Source organism: Pygoscelis adeliae, unplaced genomic scaffold, assembly GCF_000699105.1.
Source record: "Pygoscelis adeliae isolate BGI_AS28 unplaced genomic scaffold, ASM69910v1 Scaffold160, whole genome shotgun sequence".
Lineage (NCBI taxonomy): Eukaryota > Metazoa > Chordata > Aves > Sphenisciformes > Spheniscidae > Pygoscelis > Pygoscelis adeliae.
The window spans coordinates 7,075,333-7,095,763 of record NW_008824035.1 but is presented as its reverse complement, the minus strand read 5'-3'; the positions used below and the strand labels follow the sequence as shown (position 1 = coordinate 7,095,763).

Sequence of the window (20,431 nt, the reverse complement as noted above, 5' to 3'; positions counted from 1 at the left end):
CATCCGTATGAGAGCTCTCCTGACGTGGCTGCAATGGCAGTGGTCCTGTTCGAGAAGGCATCTAATGGTGCAAGACTGGAGGAGCACAGAAGGATTTATATCCATAACATATTGTCATTTTAATTCACAGCAGGTCCTAAACCACAAAGCTCCCTTTCTTAAAATAGTAAGAGGTTTACCAAACATTTGATCACACAGTTTACCTATTAGAACCATATTGTAAGAGTATGCATATTTATGTGAGTAGCATATAAATTAAGAAGAATTTAGACTAGAATCATAACTTTAATAAAAATTACATGAACTAATAAATTAGGAAGTGGTGCTGAAAAATTTAGTTTTATCTCATTTGATATTAATAATAGATGCAATTGAAGAAATCTGCAAAACTGAAGTCTTCATACATTTGTTATACCAAAGCTATGCATTATTTTTTCAATTCTGTTCTCAATGGATTTCTAAAACCTAATTGCTCCAAATAGCAAGGTAGGTTACTATTGAAAAGGACACAGAAATATCAAAAAGCTGTGAAGAACAGGCATGTCATAAGAAGTCAACTCATATTTTAAATATCTAACCAAACTTAGTTAAAAGCTCTGTTAAATAGCTGTTATTTGAACAGAACTTTCAGCACGTTATAACCCTGTACCCTATAATCATGCAATATTTCTGTCATGTTGGAGCTAACAACTTTCATCATTTTGTCAGTTCTGCCTACAAAACAGAAAATTACCTTCACAAGTTCCTGAGATTTATGCTTTTAATTACCTCCTATCCGCTTCACTACCCTCCATACCCAAAGAATCAATATAAATAGTCTTATTTACAGGGAAAATGTAAAACATTTGACAAAAGACGATGACAGTTCTGTAGATTTTCATTTGATGCTATTGATTATTTTGTGTGTTATCTTTTTGACAGCATGAGTGATTCATTCAAATTTGCAAAGTTAACATTTGGTAATACTTGCCTAAACTTCAAAAATTTGTCTTCTGGCTTTTTAATTTATCTTCACATCATTAGCTATAAATGCATTCAACAATAAGATGACCTTCAGCATCTCTTAATGCCCAACTGTTACATCTGCTTTTTCTGATCTGCCTACAAGGTGTTTTTTCTTGATTTCTGAGTCTTCACAGGTGACACCAAAAAGCAGTACTGACTTGCAGTCATTACTCACAGAGCAACACACTGCGCAAACACAAGTTTATTTCAATCAAATGATATTCTATCAACAAGATGGTACCTGCCAGGCTGTATCACAGCCAAAGACCTTTCTACGAGAAACAGAAAGCGTGCAGAGGGAAGCAGATACTTCTTTTAGATGCGATCAACAGATGACAAACTCTGTTTTCCAAAACAAAAAAAAACGAACAAAAACCCATGTGGACTACTGGCGTAACATATTCGTGAGTTTGGAGTACAGAGAGGCCTGGCTGCTGAGGAAAGGGACTGGATTAGCACTGACATTATTGTATAGTGCCCAAGCTCCAAAAACTCTGTGGACTATCAATACAAATAATGAAGGAGAAGAGCAGAGAGAAGTTACTTGAAGATAAGATGATGATTCATAGATACAGAGAAAAAAGCAATTCTGTGGAAGCCAAACAGGTATCCCTGCAACTGCAACTCACTTTTCTCTTATGGCTGCAAGCTACAATGTCAGATGCCACAACAGAATATAATAGACACATCGGGGACAGTCTGGCCAAAGCTCCACAGCTGCTGGAGGGACTTACTGCCACACAGCAGCTGCAGGAGATGCTGCGGATTCATCTGGCAGCCAGAAGGAACGAGAAAGAACAAGCCAAGAGTAGGCAAAGAAGGAATCCATGTGGGATAGAAGACAGCCATTTTTATCCTTGCCCTGTTGCTACTGGACCCTCTTACGGGTATCATAAGGATTCAGCAAACTCAATCAAGCTGCTTTTTGTTTCTTCTAGAACATCTGTAATATAAATAATTAATATCAACAAACCAGACCTATGTAATTAATATGAAAACTTATTTAGCAAAGCTTATCTATAGTCCACACAGAGATACCATGGGCTTGCAAGAAATCCCAGAATTCTTAAAAGGAAAAAAAAAAAGACATTTTTTCAAAGGCTAAGCTAGATCTTTCTCAGCATGTCTTGCTTCCTCTTGGTGGAATACAGTTACGTCCCTCACTCTGGTGGATTTTAAGGAAGCGTAAAATCTGACTCACTATCACAATCTGTTCCATTAAGAGGATTCTTCCTCTTCTGCTGCATGGTCTCTGGTGGTAGTAAATATAACTGAGATATTTCTCATTTTTTCTGAGCTCGATTATAACACAAGACCATAGCTTGAACTTTACTGACACACTAGTCATTGCTGCACTGGAACACATACTGTTTCAACATCATGTAGAAATTAAAAGATAAAATGGTGTTAACAGATATTTTGATGCAAAGATAGAAACACCTGTGTTTATTCTAATATACTGGAGAAATCCAACTGTAACTATTAATGGATGGTATTGCCTTTTTTTTTTTTAAAAACAACAGTTTTCCATAGAAGTATGTTCCTCTGCATAACAGAATAAAGTTTATGCAGGCTGGAATAAGTATCTCATTGACTATTCTGACTAATCAATCTCATCAACTACCAATCCTCATAACACTATTCTTCCTAAATCGAGATTTCCAACTTAATTCCACAGCAGTTGACTCCTGGTATCTACCGTCATTAAAAATTAATTTAGGAAAAAGCCCTTTTCTCTATTCCCTCCCCACTTTTTTTGCCATTTCACTTCCCTTGAATTGTTGAGAGCTCTAACAACTTTCCAGTTTTCTGGTATCATAATCCTGAGGTCAGTTAACTTTCTCCTATTTCTTTTAATGGTTTTTCTCCTCACTAAATCCTGCTTTCCCCCCTCATTTAAAAAAAGAAGGAAAAAAAAAAAAAGAAGAAAGGAAAAAGAAAATAGAAGCAAACCTAATGAGTGGGGATTCAGTTCTAGAAACAGGCATCCAGTAAAATTTGGGATGTCATCAGGTGTCCTGCCTGACCTCCAACTGCAGGTCCTCTGTCAGGTCTACCAGCCTGGTGTGGATGTCCCAGATACCTCAGATACTCAAACGACAAGACACTTAGGTTTAGGCACCTAATCCCACTCTAAGTACCAGCTAGAGCATCTTAACTAGATCATGTGAAAAATATTGTTGAAGCAACCTCAGTTATCACTGTTGTCAGGTCAATACTGCTATTACAGATAAAATTCCAATTCAAGGACCTCAAACTTCAGGCTATTACAACAACTTTATTTTGGTGTTACTTCACAGAGATAGCATTTTATTTTTCTGTTTCTCAGGACTTTGGATCATCTCTTCCGTAGTACAGTTTCTCCTGGAGTTGACAGAGGTTGGAAGGGGTGCTCAATCTGTTTATGACAGAATTTATTAGCAGAAAAACACAATTTCCAAATTGACCAAACTGCAGCTAATGAATTGTAGAAAAGGACAGATAGAGTATGATGGCGAATGTCTATGAGTACAAGTCAAAACCCATCATTTCTTTTTTGGAAGAGGATAAACAGATCAGGCTAAAACTAGACCAAATTTTGAGTTTGTATGCAATTGTTTTCTTCATGTTGTACTTTTAAAAATTGTTTTAAGTACAGGAGACTCGGAGATCCTGAAGAATTCAGTTAGGAAACACTCTTCAAATTATAATATGGTAGAAGAAAAATAGCATCATCCTAGCAACTTCTATTTTTCAAAATAAAGAAGGCATCACTTCAACATTAGATATGTTTACTCCCACATTGGAGACAACCTATTTTAAAATTTCCTTCCATCCCTGATATCAGACTTTTTCTTCTTGCAGATATAGCTGCAGATCCCTGCCTCTGAATCTGATGCCAGAACACTCACCAAAGCTAAACCTGCAGACACGCTAGCAGAAGAAAACGGAAACCTTTGCAATTTACTGTATTAATTTAGTGGGAGGTTTGACAATTACAAATTCACTAGTCTGAATTTTTTCGGTCTATTGATCCAGACCAGTGAGTGTCCAACAGTGTGAAGAAAAGATTGCAGGCAAGGAAACCAATTTTCTTCTTCTCACAGCCGAATATCCACTGGTCTGTATGTTACTCATGCAATAGATAAAGCACTACTAGAATTAGGTCAGAATCTTCAAACACCATGCAACTGAAATTCGTTTAGGAGAACAAAAAAAGAAAACTACTTAATAGCTTACTTCCGTCATTTCTATTTCATTTGCTTGCATAATTTAGGTCAAAGGAAGTTCAAAGGAACAAAATGCCCATCAACAACAAGGAGCATGTCAGCCTTGTAGAGCTAGAAGAAACTGCAAGTGTGAAGTGGCTGTACTAAAAATCTCATTCTGCAATGTGCTGTGCTCAAGGTTTTAATGCAGGTTATCACAGTTTGATGCCACCTGAAAGGCTCTCCATACATTCTTAGGATGTTACATGGTGGAAGTGATTCACTGAAAGATTCAACAGTTACAAGGTTCACAAATATCTGACTCCCTTTTCCCCAATCCGCAAACACACGATGGATTGTAAAGACCATTCCACACCCTAAGCATAATTTCACATTACAAAGGGATCATAAAGAAAAATACAAGCAAAGAGCCCAGATTTTTATTTCTATGAAGGAGCTTTTAACAATCTAAGAAAGAACTATGCATCATCTTTTCAAGCAGTAACTGCCACAAGAAAATATTTGCCTATATGCGTTGTGTGTGTAAGAAAACTCCATCAAGGGATTACAAAAGAGTCTGCAGAGCTTAGTTGAAAGGCCATTAGCATTACCTCAGTGAAATGATGACAATACAGATTATGGGAGGGTGGTGGTGAGAATAATATCTGAATAAAAGAAGATCTCACTCTCTCAGACAAAAAAAAAGGCAACAAACACTTAGATAAATAATTCTCAAGGTCAAAAGACTGAACCTGGAGGAAAGATTTAACATCCTATGTAAGCTTTCCAGGAGAAGCTGAATAATCCGATGAAAGGCTAGACAGCTTTTAAAATAGAAGTGCTATACTATGAAAACTCATTCTCCAAATATTCCTGTATGCCATGGTTATGAAGTATTTGTGAAACTTAAATTTATATTTAAGTATTTTCTAGTATTAATAACACTACTAGAATTTCAGCACATTCTAAAATCAAATTTCGAGGTTGTTTTTGAATGTCCTGATAAAGCAAACTGCTGTAGAAAGTAAGGAACTGCATTTTATCACTAACAGCGCAGTCATGATACTTCATCCTTTCTTACAACCATCCATTACAAAAGGATGATGATATTTTCTAGTAACTAGAACTGAGCATATTGATCACATTTAGAAAGAAAGGAGCACGATACCGTATGAATACACGCACCTCAGAAGAGGAAACAAGGCTATAATCTGCCATGCTTTTGTGATGTTACTATTGAAAGCAGAATACGATACACACTTTTTGTTCTACTTTGTGAGTAAGTTTAGATAGGAAAAATTGCTTGGCGGGAAGATGTACAGAGTGATATAATATTTCAGCTCTTTTTTTTTGTTTTAAGCCACTAAGTTGTGACTCAATCAGTCTGCCTGAAGTGCTGTTTGTCTACCTGAATGTCACTGCAGACAAAGTGAGCGGCTCCTCTAGGGACAGGACCCATCATCAGAGGGACCCTGACCTCAGGAGAATAGGGAAAAGCAGGAACAGGCTGAGCTGCCTTCCCTGGTGACGGAGTAAGGTCCCGCTCAGAAGCAAGATTCAGATCCATGGAGCCCAGGGAAATTTTCAAAAACTTTATTGGTTCCTTGTTTTAATCAGTAAAAGTAGGTATCTGGACTAAGTATCAGAGCAGAAAGATTTTTTTTAACCTTAAATCTTAACCTTAAAGAGGAAAGACAAGTGACCTAAATTTTAAATAACAACTTTTGAAATCGGTTAACTAAGTAGATATTGCCACTTCAAAGAAAGTTTAATAAGCTTGTCAAAAGATGACAGATTTAGAAATCAATTTGAAGGTAAGATAGCACTGCTTCAAAATCCTTATCAGCCTAGACAAGAAAGCCAAACTGGGGAAACCATGTTACAAGACACTTTTCAAAGTGGAATGGTAGAGGCAGAGAAAATGAGAGTAATAGGTAATGGGTGCTCTACTGCAAATCTCTAGGAGCGCCAAGTACTCGAAGGCTTTGAGGAGGTGTCTGCAAACTATTCCTTAGACTGAAATTATAACAGCAAAATATATAATATTAACACATCACTTAAGGATTTGTTCTTACACTTGAGATCAAAAAATCTGAGAATCTGGGGGGTTTTTTTATTAGCTTAATTACATTAGTAAGTAGGCTGCAAGAACAAATACATATTTTTAAAGTGTCGAAGATCATAATTTTCTTAGACATAGTTTTCTTGAATTTCCTTAATATTCAAGCTACTCAGGAAAAACATTAATTGGATATATATTTTAAATATATCAGTCAATATACTCTTTTGTAATGCACTTTTTTAATTGCACCTCAGAAAACAGTTTCCTTGAACTTTATCATACTCAAAAAGACAGCTAGAAGTAAATGTTCATATATATTACAAATGAAAGTTACTGGAAGAGTGACTTTACTAAGAAATTGGAAGACATATTATCAGCAAGGATGTAGGAACAACAGGAAAAAGATATTTCTTCTGGAAGAATAGTGGGTATGACATGGAGAACTCACAGGGAAGATTTTCTGCCCGCTCCACTCCCCCCCCACCTTTTTAAAAAAAAAAAACAAACACATTTCTTTTTGCAGTACCTCTTGAAGGTTACTGGACTGTCAAATGGGATATTGTCAATGGGTGTGGCATTGGATATTGTGCCAGACCCTTTCAAGAAAAGCAAAGAGCCATGTACCTCTATGGACTTCCACCTCTGAGGGGACAAAATATTAGCCCAGCAGGCTGAGCAGAATGTAGGCAGAACTGGAATGATTTGTTTGGGAAAAAGTGGTTTAGATTAATTATAGCTATTGTACCAAAAAAAAAAAAAAGGAATGAAAATAGCCAATACTCACATCAGAGTTAAAGCGAAGCTGGCAGACATTACAGGAAATTACTTGTTTCTTCTTTGGGGGAATGGACACTCCAAATGTATGGTTTATGACTGCTTTTTGCACAGGATCCATCTGGAGAACAAACAATAATCAATTTACAACTTTTCAGAGCAATATACAGTACAGAAGAAAAATCAAAAATAACACTTTCTGCTGGAAGCTTTTTCTTTTCTTTACTTTTTTGAGATAAACAAGAGGAAATAAAATTTCAGCCCTCGTAATAATTAGATTTAACACAAGTTAGGGAATTGGTAGCATGCCAGCGCTTATGAAGAAAAGGCAGCACCATTGTTGCTGCCATCCCCAGGCTGCTAAACAGTTCCTCCCCCAACCCTGCACATCCTCCGTGCTGCAGGGCCCCGCTATAGTGTCTGAGTTGCAAAGAGCCCCCAAAAGCCTTCCCCTATCACTTGCTGATCCAACAGCCGCATTACAAGAAACCACTTTTGTCCCCTAACAAATCACTGTCATTTATCTCTACTTGTTTTTCTGTTCAGTGATAGATATTAGCATTTATTTGGAAACATTTTCTCCTGGAGACCTCTTTGTGAGAGGAGGTCCTTTTCAGGCTCTATTAGAAACATTGCTTGCTGGGAAAAAAGGTCACAATCCCCAAATATTTCCATGCAGAACTGATGAGTGACAGAGCCCATGGGAAGGCTGAAGTTCGGAGGAACACGCAGGGAGTCTTTGCACCAGGAAACGGTACTGAAGTTACCACGTTTCAGAAAACATTTTAACACTGTGAAAAATGTGAGATAAGTGAAGCACTGGATATATTAAGCCTAAATTTGACTGAACATTTTCAGGAACTGGGAACTGATTACATCTTTGCTAAATACTAGGACTCCCATTGGTCACCAGTTTAGAATATCCTCGATCACAGAGAGCTCTGTTGTTAACACTGCAGGAGCTGGGGAATGGCACTGGATGTTAAGGAAAAGAGTTTATAACTGCTACTGCATCAAGGCCTCAATTAAGCATAATATGTCATTTTTCCTGACGTGGCATGGATACACATTAAAATTAATTTCCTGACTCAAAAAGATTCAAACATATTTTTCTAATTCATATGAAACAGAATATCTGCTCTGATCTCACAGCTGACCCTGCTCTGAGCAGGAGGTTGGACCAGATGACCTCTGAGGTCCTTTTCAACCTGCATTATCCTATGAGCATCTGTGCACGTGTGGTCTTCCATCCTTATTTAAGATGAGAAATGGGTTCTGAAGAGGAGAGGGCAAAAAATGGCAGTCTACAAGAAAAGATAAGTGCTCATTTCCCAACCCTGTTTTTAAACCAGCACAGGAGAAAATAGTTCAATTTGTTATAAAGTTGTATTTTTCTGAAACTTGCTTTGCAGTCACAACGATGTTTTCCTTTACAGTACTATTTGAAGAAACCAAACCTGGCTGTTTAATCTTGGATGGTACACATCACATATTTGATACTAAGCTGATTTACAAAAGGAAGAGAGAAAAGTTGAAGTTACTGATTCATTAGTTAAAGAATTATAACAGTAAATTAGCTGCTTCCAGACTTTCTAAACCTGAGGATAAAGATTGTAACTTTCCCTTCGTACACATTTAAGCTTCCAGCTAAGCCTGCACTAATGAGGATTTTCTCCACATACATGCACATGCAGAAATACACAAATTCAAGAAAAACATAATGCATCATATCTGCCTAAGAAGACATTCTCCGATAATCTATTACCTAACATTAAACACTTGCTTAACAATTTTTTTGGACTACAGCTACATAGGTTTCTTGCTACATTCCTTTTAAACCAAATGCATGATTTTGCAAATGTCATTGCTAACAAATTTTCTAGAGAGATGATATAATTTTTATCAGCTTTTGCCATTAAATACTGTATTTCATTGCCATAGGCGTACCATATTAAGACAATTACCAAAGTAAAACCACCTTGTCTAGAATGAACTACTGAATTATTAAATGACACTACAGTGTTGTTACAATGAATGTGATAAAGTCTAAAAAAAAAATCTAAAATAAATATCCTTATTTCCTGTTTCCTCTGTTTCTAGAATATAGTAACAGTCCAAAGTTTAAAAGCTTAAAATGTAACAAAAAAATTCTGTTTCTGACTTACACCATTTATTGCATCACCCTGCATAATATATCACAATTATACATGCAGATTAAAAGTTTTTTGAGCATCCATTTTATAATAGATATGCCAGTCAATATATATTATTACATTTAGAATATATATTAAAAGATTGCCATATCATTAGGGAATAGCTTTTTTTTTTTCTTAAATGGAAGATGTGTTTTGCTTTTCAACTTTACTAATTGTCAGATCAGGTAATCTAGAACAAAAGAGTAATGCTGAAAAGTACCTCAACCATTTGAAGTGCCTGAGATCGGTGAAAAGAAATAGCAAAAATACCCACTAGCGTCTGCAGTCCCGTTTAAAAAAAAAAAAGGCAAAAAGAAGCAGTGATCAATGATTCCTCTGTGCATTCCAGATAACAATCCACAGCGTTAGTGTTAGGCAATTCAGTTCAAAGCCATACGATGCAGACTATGCACAAAGTCCCAGTTTCAAACAGATGTAGCAGCACAAGGACAAACTCTCACAAATAATACAGCTCACGCTGCCTCCAGAAAGTACCACTTGGGATCCCCAGGGGAACAGTTAATGATCCTTCCCAAACCGGAGCCCCACATGTAGCCTGGTCATGATTAGAATTCAAGAAGTGCAACATTAACAATTAATAGGTTTTAAGTATATCAGAAACTGGGGTGGATTACAGCATGCTGGAAAAATAAAATAGTATCTCTCTGTTAGAAGATTAATGCTGCAGGGTAAACTGATCTCAGATCACCACACAAAATTATCCTCTTCATTGCATGGAGGGAGGGAGTAGGAAAGAGGGAGAGAGAAATCTGTTGAGGTATATATTAGGAAATGATGCAGCATACTTTGCCCAGTGGGGAACACCAGTATTTAAAAAACAGTTCTGTAAAACAAAGTAATAACAGAAGCTAACAGCTACCACAAAGGCAAATAAAAATCTGCACTATGCTGTTTATGCTACAGGAAGAATTAATAAAGTGATTCACAATGCTCTGGTAACCATAACTAAGTTTAACAACCTTTTAGTCTTGTTCTCCTATCTCAATTGGTTTAATAAAAAGTTAAATAAAAATGTCTTTCCAATGAAGTTGAAGATACTATCTTTTTGCAACAAGTCTCCTTAAAACCACCTGAACTATTGAAGTGAGCAAGGATTAACAGAACCTGGACAGGTTTCAGCACTAATCTCCTACTAATTCTTCTATTTCCCGATTTCAGAATATGCAAACATGAGATATACTCTACAACTACTGAGACTGGCGAGAATGACTTTCAAAGGACTTAAAAAATGCAAATGTAGCAACAGACAATCCAAAAACATAGAAGAACTGCTGAACTCTACTGAAGCTCCGTCTAGCCTATCGTTTTATCCCCAAAACAATCATATGTAGTTATCAAGAGAAGAACAGGAGCAGCACAAACATATATAGCATTTCCCACAACTATTTTCACAAGGTCCACATATTTTTCCAACCAGAAATTTTCCAGATGTTTTCTCTGTATTTGGTAAATCCCAGTGACTTTCTCTTGCATAATCACCCCTTGAACTGATGTAAACCGTTACCTCCACTCTTTGCAGTGAGTTCCAATGCCTACAATCTGCTGTGTCAAGAAACAATTCTTTCTGTTTAAACGTAGCTCCATGCAATTCAATTTTATACCACATCCCAAGTTACCTCTGTGTTGCTCAGTCATTCTGTGCCTGGAAACTATTCCATTCCTTTGAGCATCCTTGTTGTCCTTCTCAATTCTACCACAATTTAACAAATTCAATCAAATATTTTGAAGACATGGACAGAAACCGTATGCAATACTCGGGGTGGATCAGTACTGAACTCTGAGCTGATGTTTTCATGGAATCACTATTATAAACCTGAGATCTCACTCCCATGCATTAATGGCCAATTCATAGCACATTACTTTCTACGTGAAGTTTTGTGAAGATTTCCTTGCATGTGCATCACTTTACATTCATGTAGATGGAACTTCACCAACCATTTATTGTCTGACTTCTCAGTCTCATTAAGGTCTTTCACAATGTTTTGGTCTTTCTTTGTCCTCGCTATGTTGGAGAACTTCACCATTAGCAAACTTCCTCAGCTCACCTCGCAAGTATCTTTTTGGCATGTAAGGATCCTCTTCTGCCAACTTAGTTTTCTTAAAAATATTTGCCAAGGGGTTTTGTGAAAACCCTATTGGAAATTCAAAATATGTCAATTAAAACATCCTTATTTACAAGTTTGTTGACCCCTACAAACAAGTTTGTAAAGAAGGATTTATCTTTAAAAAGGAATTACGTTGACACTTTACAGGCAGTTTACAGTATGAGGTGTCCTCTTATATTATTCTTATTGAGGTTTCTATTAATTTGCCTGGCAAACATATGCCACCTAAAAGCTTACATTCTCCATGGAATGGGTTTTAAAAACTTGCATAACGTTTGCCACCTTTCAGTCCTCAGGCGCAAAAGCAGTTTTATATGAGCTGTTAAACATTATCGTCAGTAATTCAAAAATTTCATCCTTGAACTCTCTTATAACTCTTGCTACCAGAAACTCTCCCTGCCCTGCTGTATGTCATGGTACCACAGATTCTCCTGGTGCCTTCTGGGAACTGAATCAGACTACTAAGAGATGTCAAAGTAGGCATAGGAAGGAGAAAAAAAATTGAGCAAGTGCATCAGGAGAACTCCTTCAGTGAAACTGAAGTTCTGGTTATTTTAAAATAAATTGCACCGATCCTGTCAAGAGGTAAGTTGCTGCAAACAGAAAGGTTAGGTATGATTTCTAAGCCTTTTGTTTAAATGAGGTGACACTACATTGCAAGAAAAGCTGCTTTTTGTGATGTTGGAAATCCAGAATATTTGTATTAGTTTTTGCTCAGGGGCAATCTCCAGTTTAAAGTTTGGATAAACCCATACGCTTATCTGAGTTGAAGCTTCTGGTGCTTGCCTAGTATCCAGGGCTAAACTGCTGGTTACACGTCTGAGCTAGTGATAGTGCACTGATTTATATTTGCTATTTCTACCTAATGACCTAATTTCTAAGCTTTCATTCTCTCCTGATCTGCTTTTGCTATTGAAGCATGCTAAGCAAGTGTCATACATTCTATTGCTACCACTCCAACAAAAATCTACACCCGAAAGCTCTGTCTCCTCATAACAGCAGCATAACCTTAAATGTGAGTAAGGTTTATAATTGTGACTGGGAATTTATGCCCTCAGTTCAGTTACCTCTCATTATGATGTAACTCATGGGTCAAATCTAGAGCTGTCTGTTAGAGAAGCATTTGTAAACAGAATATTGGTAAGTGGGTATAAGAGATTAAACTGAGTATCACTTAACCATTGGGCATTAAGAAGCTTCTGAAAAAACACTGAGAGTGGCCCTATGGCATACTGTGTTGTTTTACTCTGATAAAGCAAAATTTTAAACCATATGTGGAACAAACTGATAATATAATCCAATGTTTCCCTCTGGCAATCAAAGGGAGAAAACAGTGGCATATATAAATTACCAATGCAGGGGCAGCATCTAAATTAAGTTCTGGGATTTTTTAACACCATTGGACAACACTCCTTATTTGTGTGCCATTATTATTATTATTATTATTATTATTATTATTATTATTATTATTGTAGGCAAACAGCAACAAACATCATGTAGATCAGATCTTTTCAACATCCTTCTAGATCACAAGGCCTACATGAACTCATCCTGTGTTTCAGCTCCAGTTGTCAGGAAAGCCAAACACACTGCCACTGTGGAAAATGACCGTACGCTGAAGCTTATCGTAAATTCTGCCATATATACACAGCCTCCTATCATAACTGTACATATTATGATGATTGAATTAGTGACAGAAATGAATACACATACTCAACAGAGCACATATTTAAAATGCCCAGCATAAAATCAGAAACATTAACATTGTGATGCAATACTTGGCACACTTGGCCAACACAAACTAGCAAGAATCTGTCCTCTCCACATCTGTGATGCTTTTGTTGCCACAGGGAACATACTTCTCATTTGGCTAATGCTAAGTGTAATTTACTGTTCAAATGAATGCTGTACTGTTATAGATTTCCTTGCTTATTTTTTATCACCAGGAACACTTGAGTCAGCTTTACCGGTGGAGCTCTACCTGAAAGGAGGTTGTAGCAAGCTGGGTGTCGGTCTCTTTTCCCAAGTAACAAGTGATAGGGCAAGAGGAAATGGCCTCAAGTTGCGCCACAGGAGGTTTAGATTGGACATGAGGAAAAATTTCTTCACTGAAAGGGTTGTCAAGCATTGGAACAGGCTGCCCAGGGAAGTGATTGAGTCACCATCCCTGGAGGGATTTAAAAGACGTGTAGATGTGGCGCTTAGGGACATGGTTTAGTGGTGGACTTGGCAGTATTAGGTTTAGAGTTGGACTCGATGATCTTGAGGGTCTTCTCCAACCTAAACGATTTGATGATATGCACAATTTCCTTTTCTTCTGGAAATGCCATCAATGCTCCCCGCGCATCAGCCCTCCTCAACTAGCACAGAGCGTGTCCCCACAAAGATGTATTTCTGTATGGTGAGCTTGCAGCTCTCTAAACACCACCTCCCCACACCTCTATATCTATGCTCTTTACAACATTTTGGGGTTTGAAAAACCAGACAGATGTAAATGCCCAATAATCAAGCCAGGGGAGAGCTTCTGTCAGATGCCCAGCAGCTGATTTAGACTTGTGCGAATGTTTAATTAGAACAGAAAGAATAATTAATTTACAACATTATAGGTGTTTTTACCATAATCCTGTGGTCTAACTGAGGGTTGCTTTAATCACATTTTGTTGTTTAACAGGCTCTCTTAATGTACTTACACATAGCACATTTGCATAGAGCATGAAATCTGGATCTCACTGAAGTCAAACCCAACCACACTCAGGTTGCAACAAGTCCATGATTTTACTTTTTTTTTTTTTTTTTTTAAAGTTTTGAGTAGATGTCTTTCCCCAAGTGCAGAAAGTCATAAGCATCCACTAAGAAAGAAGTCAAACCACAGGGACTAATATCTCCCTCCCCTCCCACATGGTTCCCAAAATACAATAACATTGCACTCTGAAGGCAAACCTCTCTGCAACTTCTCACTGTGTTTGTCTCTCCCCCTCTTCATCAATTTGGCAGCAAGCTCCAGCTTCCCTAAGAAAAACAGTGGCTGTGATAGCTGTGACCCTCCACACACTACTACTAGTCAGTGAAATCAGCCCAAAGGCATTTTAAAACAAAACAAAAATCTTGCTGTAATTCACTTGCTAACATGTCAGATACTACAGCTATCCATGAAGAGTTGTTGAAATAACAGTGAGTACTTAAAAAATAAAAAAGGAAAAGAGACACCTTTGGAGTGTATACTTCTACTTCATTTTTAGTACAAGACAACAAAAAGGACACCCAGAGCTGGGAACAACCTTTTACGTCTTAAAAGAGGTGAACTACTAATAAATTCAGCTTCTTCATTTTCTGCATTTATTTTTGCAAATTCCACATTATTTCTGTTAACAGAGTTGCAGGGCTGGAATCCTGGACTTGGGAGACTAATTTTCTGTCTCCGGCCACCAGCAGATAGGCTTCCCTACATTTTTATGTCTAGTCCTGTGGCATAATGCACAGCCACTTGGTGTGCTACCCTCTTGCATGTTTCGTTTTTAAAGTCCGGCTTGCAGGGAGAAATGAAAAAGGGGATGATTCTCCCTCTGTGTCTGTATCCGCAATCACACAGAAAGGTGAAAGCAGTATCTACAGCAATTTACAGGTTTGGTTTAGGTCAGAAGGAACCATTACGTCTGATTTCCTGAAAAATGCATGACACAATTTCATGCACTGGGGAGTTTCAGCCCTTCCTATTATGATGTCCAATAATTTGTGGTCAACCAGAGCCTAAATTTTGGGGGGAAAAAAACTCCCAACACCTTGATTTAGGACAAGAGGAAATGGCCTCAAGTTGCACCAGAGGAGGTTTAGATTGGACATGAGGAAAAATGTCTTTACTGAAGGAGTGGTTAAACATTGGAACAGGCTGCCCAGGGAAGTAGTTGAGTCACCATCCCTGGAGGTATTTAAAAGACGTGTAGATGAGGCGCTTAGGGACATAGATCACAGAATCATAGAACCATTAAGGTTGGAAGAGACCTCTAAGATCATCGAGTCCAACCATCAACCCAACACCACCATGCCCACTAAACCATGTCCCTAATAAGACTTGTTCTCCAGACCCCTCACCAGCCTCGTTGCCCTTCTCTGGACACACTCCAGCACCTCAACATCCTTCTTGTAAGTGAGGGGCCCAAAACTGAACACAGTATTCGAGGTGCAGCCTCACCAGTGCCGAGTACAGGGGCACAATCACTTCCCTACTCCTACTGGCCACACTATTTCTGATACAGGCCAGGATGCCATTGATGACATGGTTTAGTGGGCATGGTGGTGTTGGGTCAACGGTTGGACTCGATGACCTTAGAGGTCTTTTCCAACTTTAATGATTCTATTTAAGTTTCCAACTATGATAAATTTATAACATCACTGGGGAAGCAATGCTTATAGTTGATTATTCCCACAGTTAAAATCCACATCTTACCATGTCTATTATAAACCGCTTGACCTAGTTGTGTTTCACTATTAAAGGTCACCCTAACCTCAGATACTTTCTGAATGTGTAGGCACTTGTACACTGCAATCGGATCAGCTCTTAACCTTCTCTTTGATAAACCAGTAAGGTCCTTAAGCCTCTCACTATAAAAGCCTTGATTCATTTGGTAGGTTGTCTCTGACTCCTTTTCAGATATGCCATTGAAACATAGGTACCAAAAGTTAGAACAATATGCTCAAATATACTTTCCCTTTACCTACTTAATTACATCCTTTTTCTTTTAACAAGAAATGCATTAATCTTCTTGCCTCAGCATTGAATTGAGAAGCACAGCCCTAAATCTTTACTGACATGCCCATTTATCTATCTTGTGTGCTAGCGCAAATAATTTCACCATCACACACCCTTCTCTATCTGAGGATGTGTTCTGACCCAGCTTGGGAGAGGGAGCTGGCTGAAATACGACCAAACCAGGAATCTTATCTTGAAGCAGAGACTGCCTTCAGCAGGGTTTTCACTTAGAAAGTCTAATTTGCAAAACTTTGTCGGACCAAGCTCAGGAGGCCAAAGATGAATCCCAGCCTTCCCAGCAGAATTTTGTTTCTCCTAAACCAGCCCAAAATAGTGGTTTAGACCAACACAAGCAAAAGGAAAAACATTCTACACTGTCCAACTGAAACAAAATCAGGGATTTTCTAATCTTTTGCTCACCTGTCTTCCTCTGTCTTTGCACTTCTCTGGCTTAAATCAAGAAACTCTGATTTAAAAAAAAAAAATAATCAGGTAAATAATCTCTCCCTACCCTTCTCTTCTCCCCGTATAATGTGATACGATTAAGCACAGAGATCAAAAGAGAATTGAGAAAACACCTTTTAATTCTTTTTTACTATTATTTTTTCAGTGCTGGTAATATTTCCTCTGCCCTTCCTTCCCTTCATCCATGGATATATTTATTCCATGTTAAAAATAATTTCTGGTTTAGAAAATCGTAATAAGGAGAGCCTTAGAAAAAGTGTTCTAAAAATTAAATACCACTGTTGTTTTAGAAATTGTCGTGTAAAAGATTATTACGATTTAATATTTGATTCCTGTAGAAAGACTTAACCCAAAGAAAGAAAGAATTGGTGAGACACCATAGTAAAAAAAATTTCTGAACCTGGTCTCAGTTTCTTATAAGGCTTATTCTCAAGTGAGGAAATAAATACATAAAAGGATTGTGGCTGTAATGTGAACACCAACAACAGATTTAACCCTTATGGTAGAAAAATGTCAAATTTTCTGCTCCAGACAAGATTGGAGATTTTTGTAGGTGAAACAAAGAAACAGAAAGGTGCTGAAAATGTTTTGGAATAAAAGAGAATTCCCCCCCAAGCAAATGGAGAATGAGGAAAAAAAAAAAAAGTATCTGAGGTTTAATGCTTTTTTTTTTATACACTAAACTGAACCAGCTTTAAGTAATCAGAAGCTTCTTTTTTAATCCATCCAGATTACTCCTCTACCACAGTACAAGACTTTGTAAGATGAATTTTTAGGACTATGAGAGACCAAACCTGAGAAAAAGAACAAAGTACAAACCCAATGGTTAAACTAAGAATCAAGGACTATGACAATTTCCCTTCCCTTTGTGGCTCTGCTGGCTCACAAGTTTAACAGTGCATGAGTCACTTCACCTGAGCCTTATATTATTAATTTGTAAAACAGGGATAAAAATATTTGGAACCTCACAAAAAGGCTGAAAGGTCTAAATAACATGTTTACAACTCTTCAAAATCATCTAATGCTATATAACTGCTATTTATTATTAAGGCTGCTGTTATTCAGAACACTCGGCTGTGTTCAACTAAACAACAAAACACTACCAAAACCATCTTGTCTCCAGATCCAGCAAAAAATAAAAACATACTACAGTGAGACTTGCTGAAAATCAAACCAATAACATATTCTGAGAGCAAAGCTATTCTTGTTACACTACCTATTACCATCTGACAGTAAAATAATATGAATAAGTAAAACAATATGAAAAATTACCTTTCAGTAGAATCCCGCCAAAAGACTCAAGCCTAGGAGTTTGTAGTCAGGAAAGCAGCTTAGACAATATGTTGGGTAAACAAGATTCCTGATTTTTGCTTTCCTCTTTGAGATGGTCCTTAAATATGACCCTTTTCTTCTTAAGGGTCTGCTCTAAGTTTTGCTGACAGTTTTCTTGCTCCCAGCCTGCTCCAGAACACCAACACCACAAAGACGAATGGTATTCCCATTAGGTAGATTTGAATTTCCTCTACAGTTCTAAACTGTGCAAAGAGAGGTTAGGGAGAAATTCATGGCCTTGATTAATTCTGTGAACAGGAGAGAATAAAGACACAGGAAGCCTAGTCTTCTGAAATGAATTAGTATCATTACCTTTCACATACTGGAAAAAATATCTAAAAAGAGGATAAATTATATGTGTCTATATACATTTGAATATAAATGTATAAAATGGCTGAATATAAATAAGAAGCAAATCAGAACCTAGAATTGCATAAGTATGCTAGCTGACAGCTGTCATGTACTCTTCATAGTAAGTAAGGAATAATAAGCTTTCTTCATTTAAAAACCAATAATGTTGCTTCTGGTTTGGGTTTGGGGGGGTGTTTTGATCAGTACTACACACTACACAGCCTTCCTTTAAAATGCTTTTGATTAAAAATGGAATGGAACATTCCATTTCTAATTAACCTGTCCTGAAACTTAATGTAGTACCGAAGTCTGTCGGGTTTCGATTGTTTGTTTGTTTGGGTGTTTTTTTTTTCTTTAAATCTAAGTAAATGAGACACAAAGCAAGGTAGAAACGTGTCTCTTCTCATAAATACATGAGCAAGGAATGTAATCCTCAGTGTTAACTTGGGGAAGCAGCTGAAGTTCATGGTATCTCTACTGCAAGACCAGACAGATTGAATACAGAGAAGACCAGTTTGAAAGGCACAGATCTTCAAATCAGCCTTGGTCTGGTAATTGAAACAAGCTGGTCAGTGCTTCAAATCTGTGTATCACTGGTTTTCAGGTATGCTAAAGAAAGACAGGTTTCACACTATGACTTTAAATTGCCATACAGTATTTTTAACTTGTCATAAAATTGACTGTATCTAGATTAAAAGACCACTAGCTATATCCACATTCAGAAAGAAAAAGAGTACAACAAGAATGAATTCTTCGCTACATTCTTATCATTTATTAATTAATAATTATTGTAGTAATTCTTAGTTTCTCACAGAACAATGTGATAAAGGTCTAAGGGAGGGCAGGAAAGCCAGCCATGTACAGGCAGCATGCTGCAAAAGCAGCCACTTCTGTATTCATCAGACACATGGAGGATTTAGATTTCTCTAAAGGTGCTCTAGAATTTTGCTTAGGACAAGACTTATAACTAGAAACTAGCAAAACCTTTATAAAGCACAGTGGTGCAACACGTGCCCTGTTTGTCTTAAACTATAATTTTGCAACTGCTTGCTTTGAGGGGAGACGTTTTCCTCGCAGTCCATTTGCAAAACATCCTTCAGTGGTCTAATGCCTAAAATATTTATGGCTAACAACCCTCTTCCTTTAACCAGCTTCCTTGTGTCATGAACATACTACTAACTTGAGAAGAAAACAATTCAATGAAGATAAAAGCTTTTTAGTTTTTCCCTATGCTGACCAGTAAAAGAAATAAATACTGTTGAAGTGTCAGAGAGACTAGCTCCAAGCTTTCTGTAAAGACAGAGAAGAAACACGTAGCCAAGGAACAGATTTTCTGGAGGACTCAGCAAAAGGTAGGATTTGTATGCAGAAACTATTTCTTTACAGAATTAGGCTGATGACCTAACTACTTGCATGCACAACAATGGAAGTAGTGCAGCAATTTAGGAGCCATTTCTCAAAAACCACACCATGGACGGCGAGCTCCTGTAAAGCGGCAGGGAAAGGCTACCGCACCTGGCGATTTCTGTTTTTCAGCAGCGCATGTCAGTGCACTTTCTCCTTAGAGACAGGGTTTCCTATCTGGCGTCATCTGGGAACTGAGAGGAGGAAGCTTATCCATCCCATTCCTGTTAGAGAAAATACAAAGTAACCAGAAACCTTAAACAATAATCAATGTTTGAAGAGATTCTCCCTTAAAGCCAGTCTGTATTATTTTAAGTAAGACTTTTTTTCCCCTGAGAATAATATGTATTAAAGACTAGAAACAAGGCAGAAAAGTACTTATTTAGGCTCACCTATTTAACAAAGAGTTGCTCTCTGAAGAGATTCCTGACAGGAACTAGAAAACATGCATCTTTATGTTAAAACACCACAAAGTGTAAAAGCTGTCAAAGATTGATTCACAACTCAGAGGTCTGTGCTGCCAGAATTTGGGCTTTATTATGTGGTTCCTGAACCTCTGCTTTCCTCACCTGTAAACATCTGGGCAAACACCTATTATTCTCTTTTATTAGTGATGAGGGTAGTGATAATTAGATTTTACAAGTGATGAGGGTAGGAAGGCTCGCAGAGGGACCTGGACAGGCTGGATCGATGGGCCGAGGCCAGCTATATGAGATGCAACAAGGCCAAGTGCCGGGTCCTGCACTTGGGTCACAACAACCCCATGCAGCGCTACAGGCTTG

The 20,431-nt window shown here is 37.6% G+C and overlaps 1 protein-coding gene across 1 annotated transcript in view; it reads right to left on the bottom strand.

Annotated features, from left to right (window-relative positions):
• Positions 1-20,431, bottom strand: part of ZNF385B (zinc finger protein 385B) — a 143,915-nt gene that overhangs the window by 29,378 nt on the left and 94,106 nt on the right. Inside the window, exon 3 of the mRNA XM_009332318.1 lies at positions 7,040-7,150. Within this exon, the coding sequence (XP_009330593.1) occupies positions 7,040-7,150 (111 nt within the window). The remainder of the gene's footprint in view (positions 1-7,039; positions 7,151-20,431) is intronic.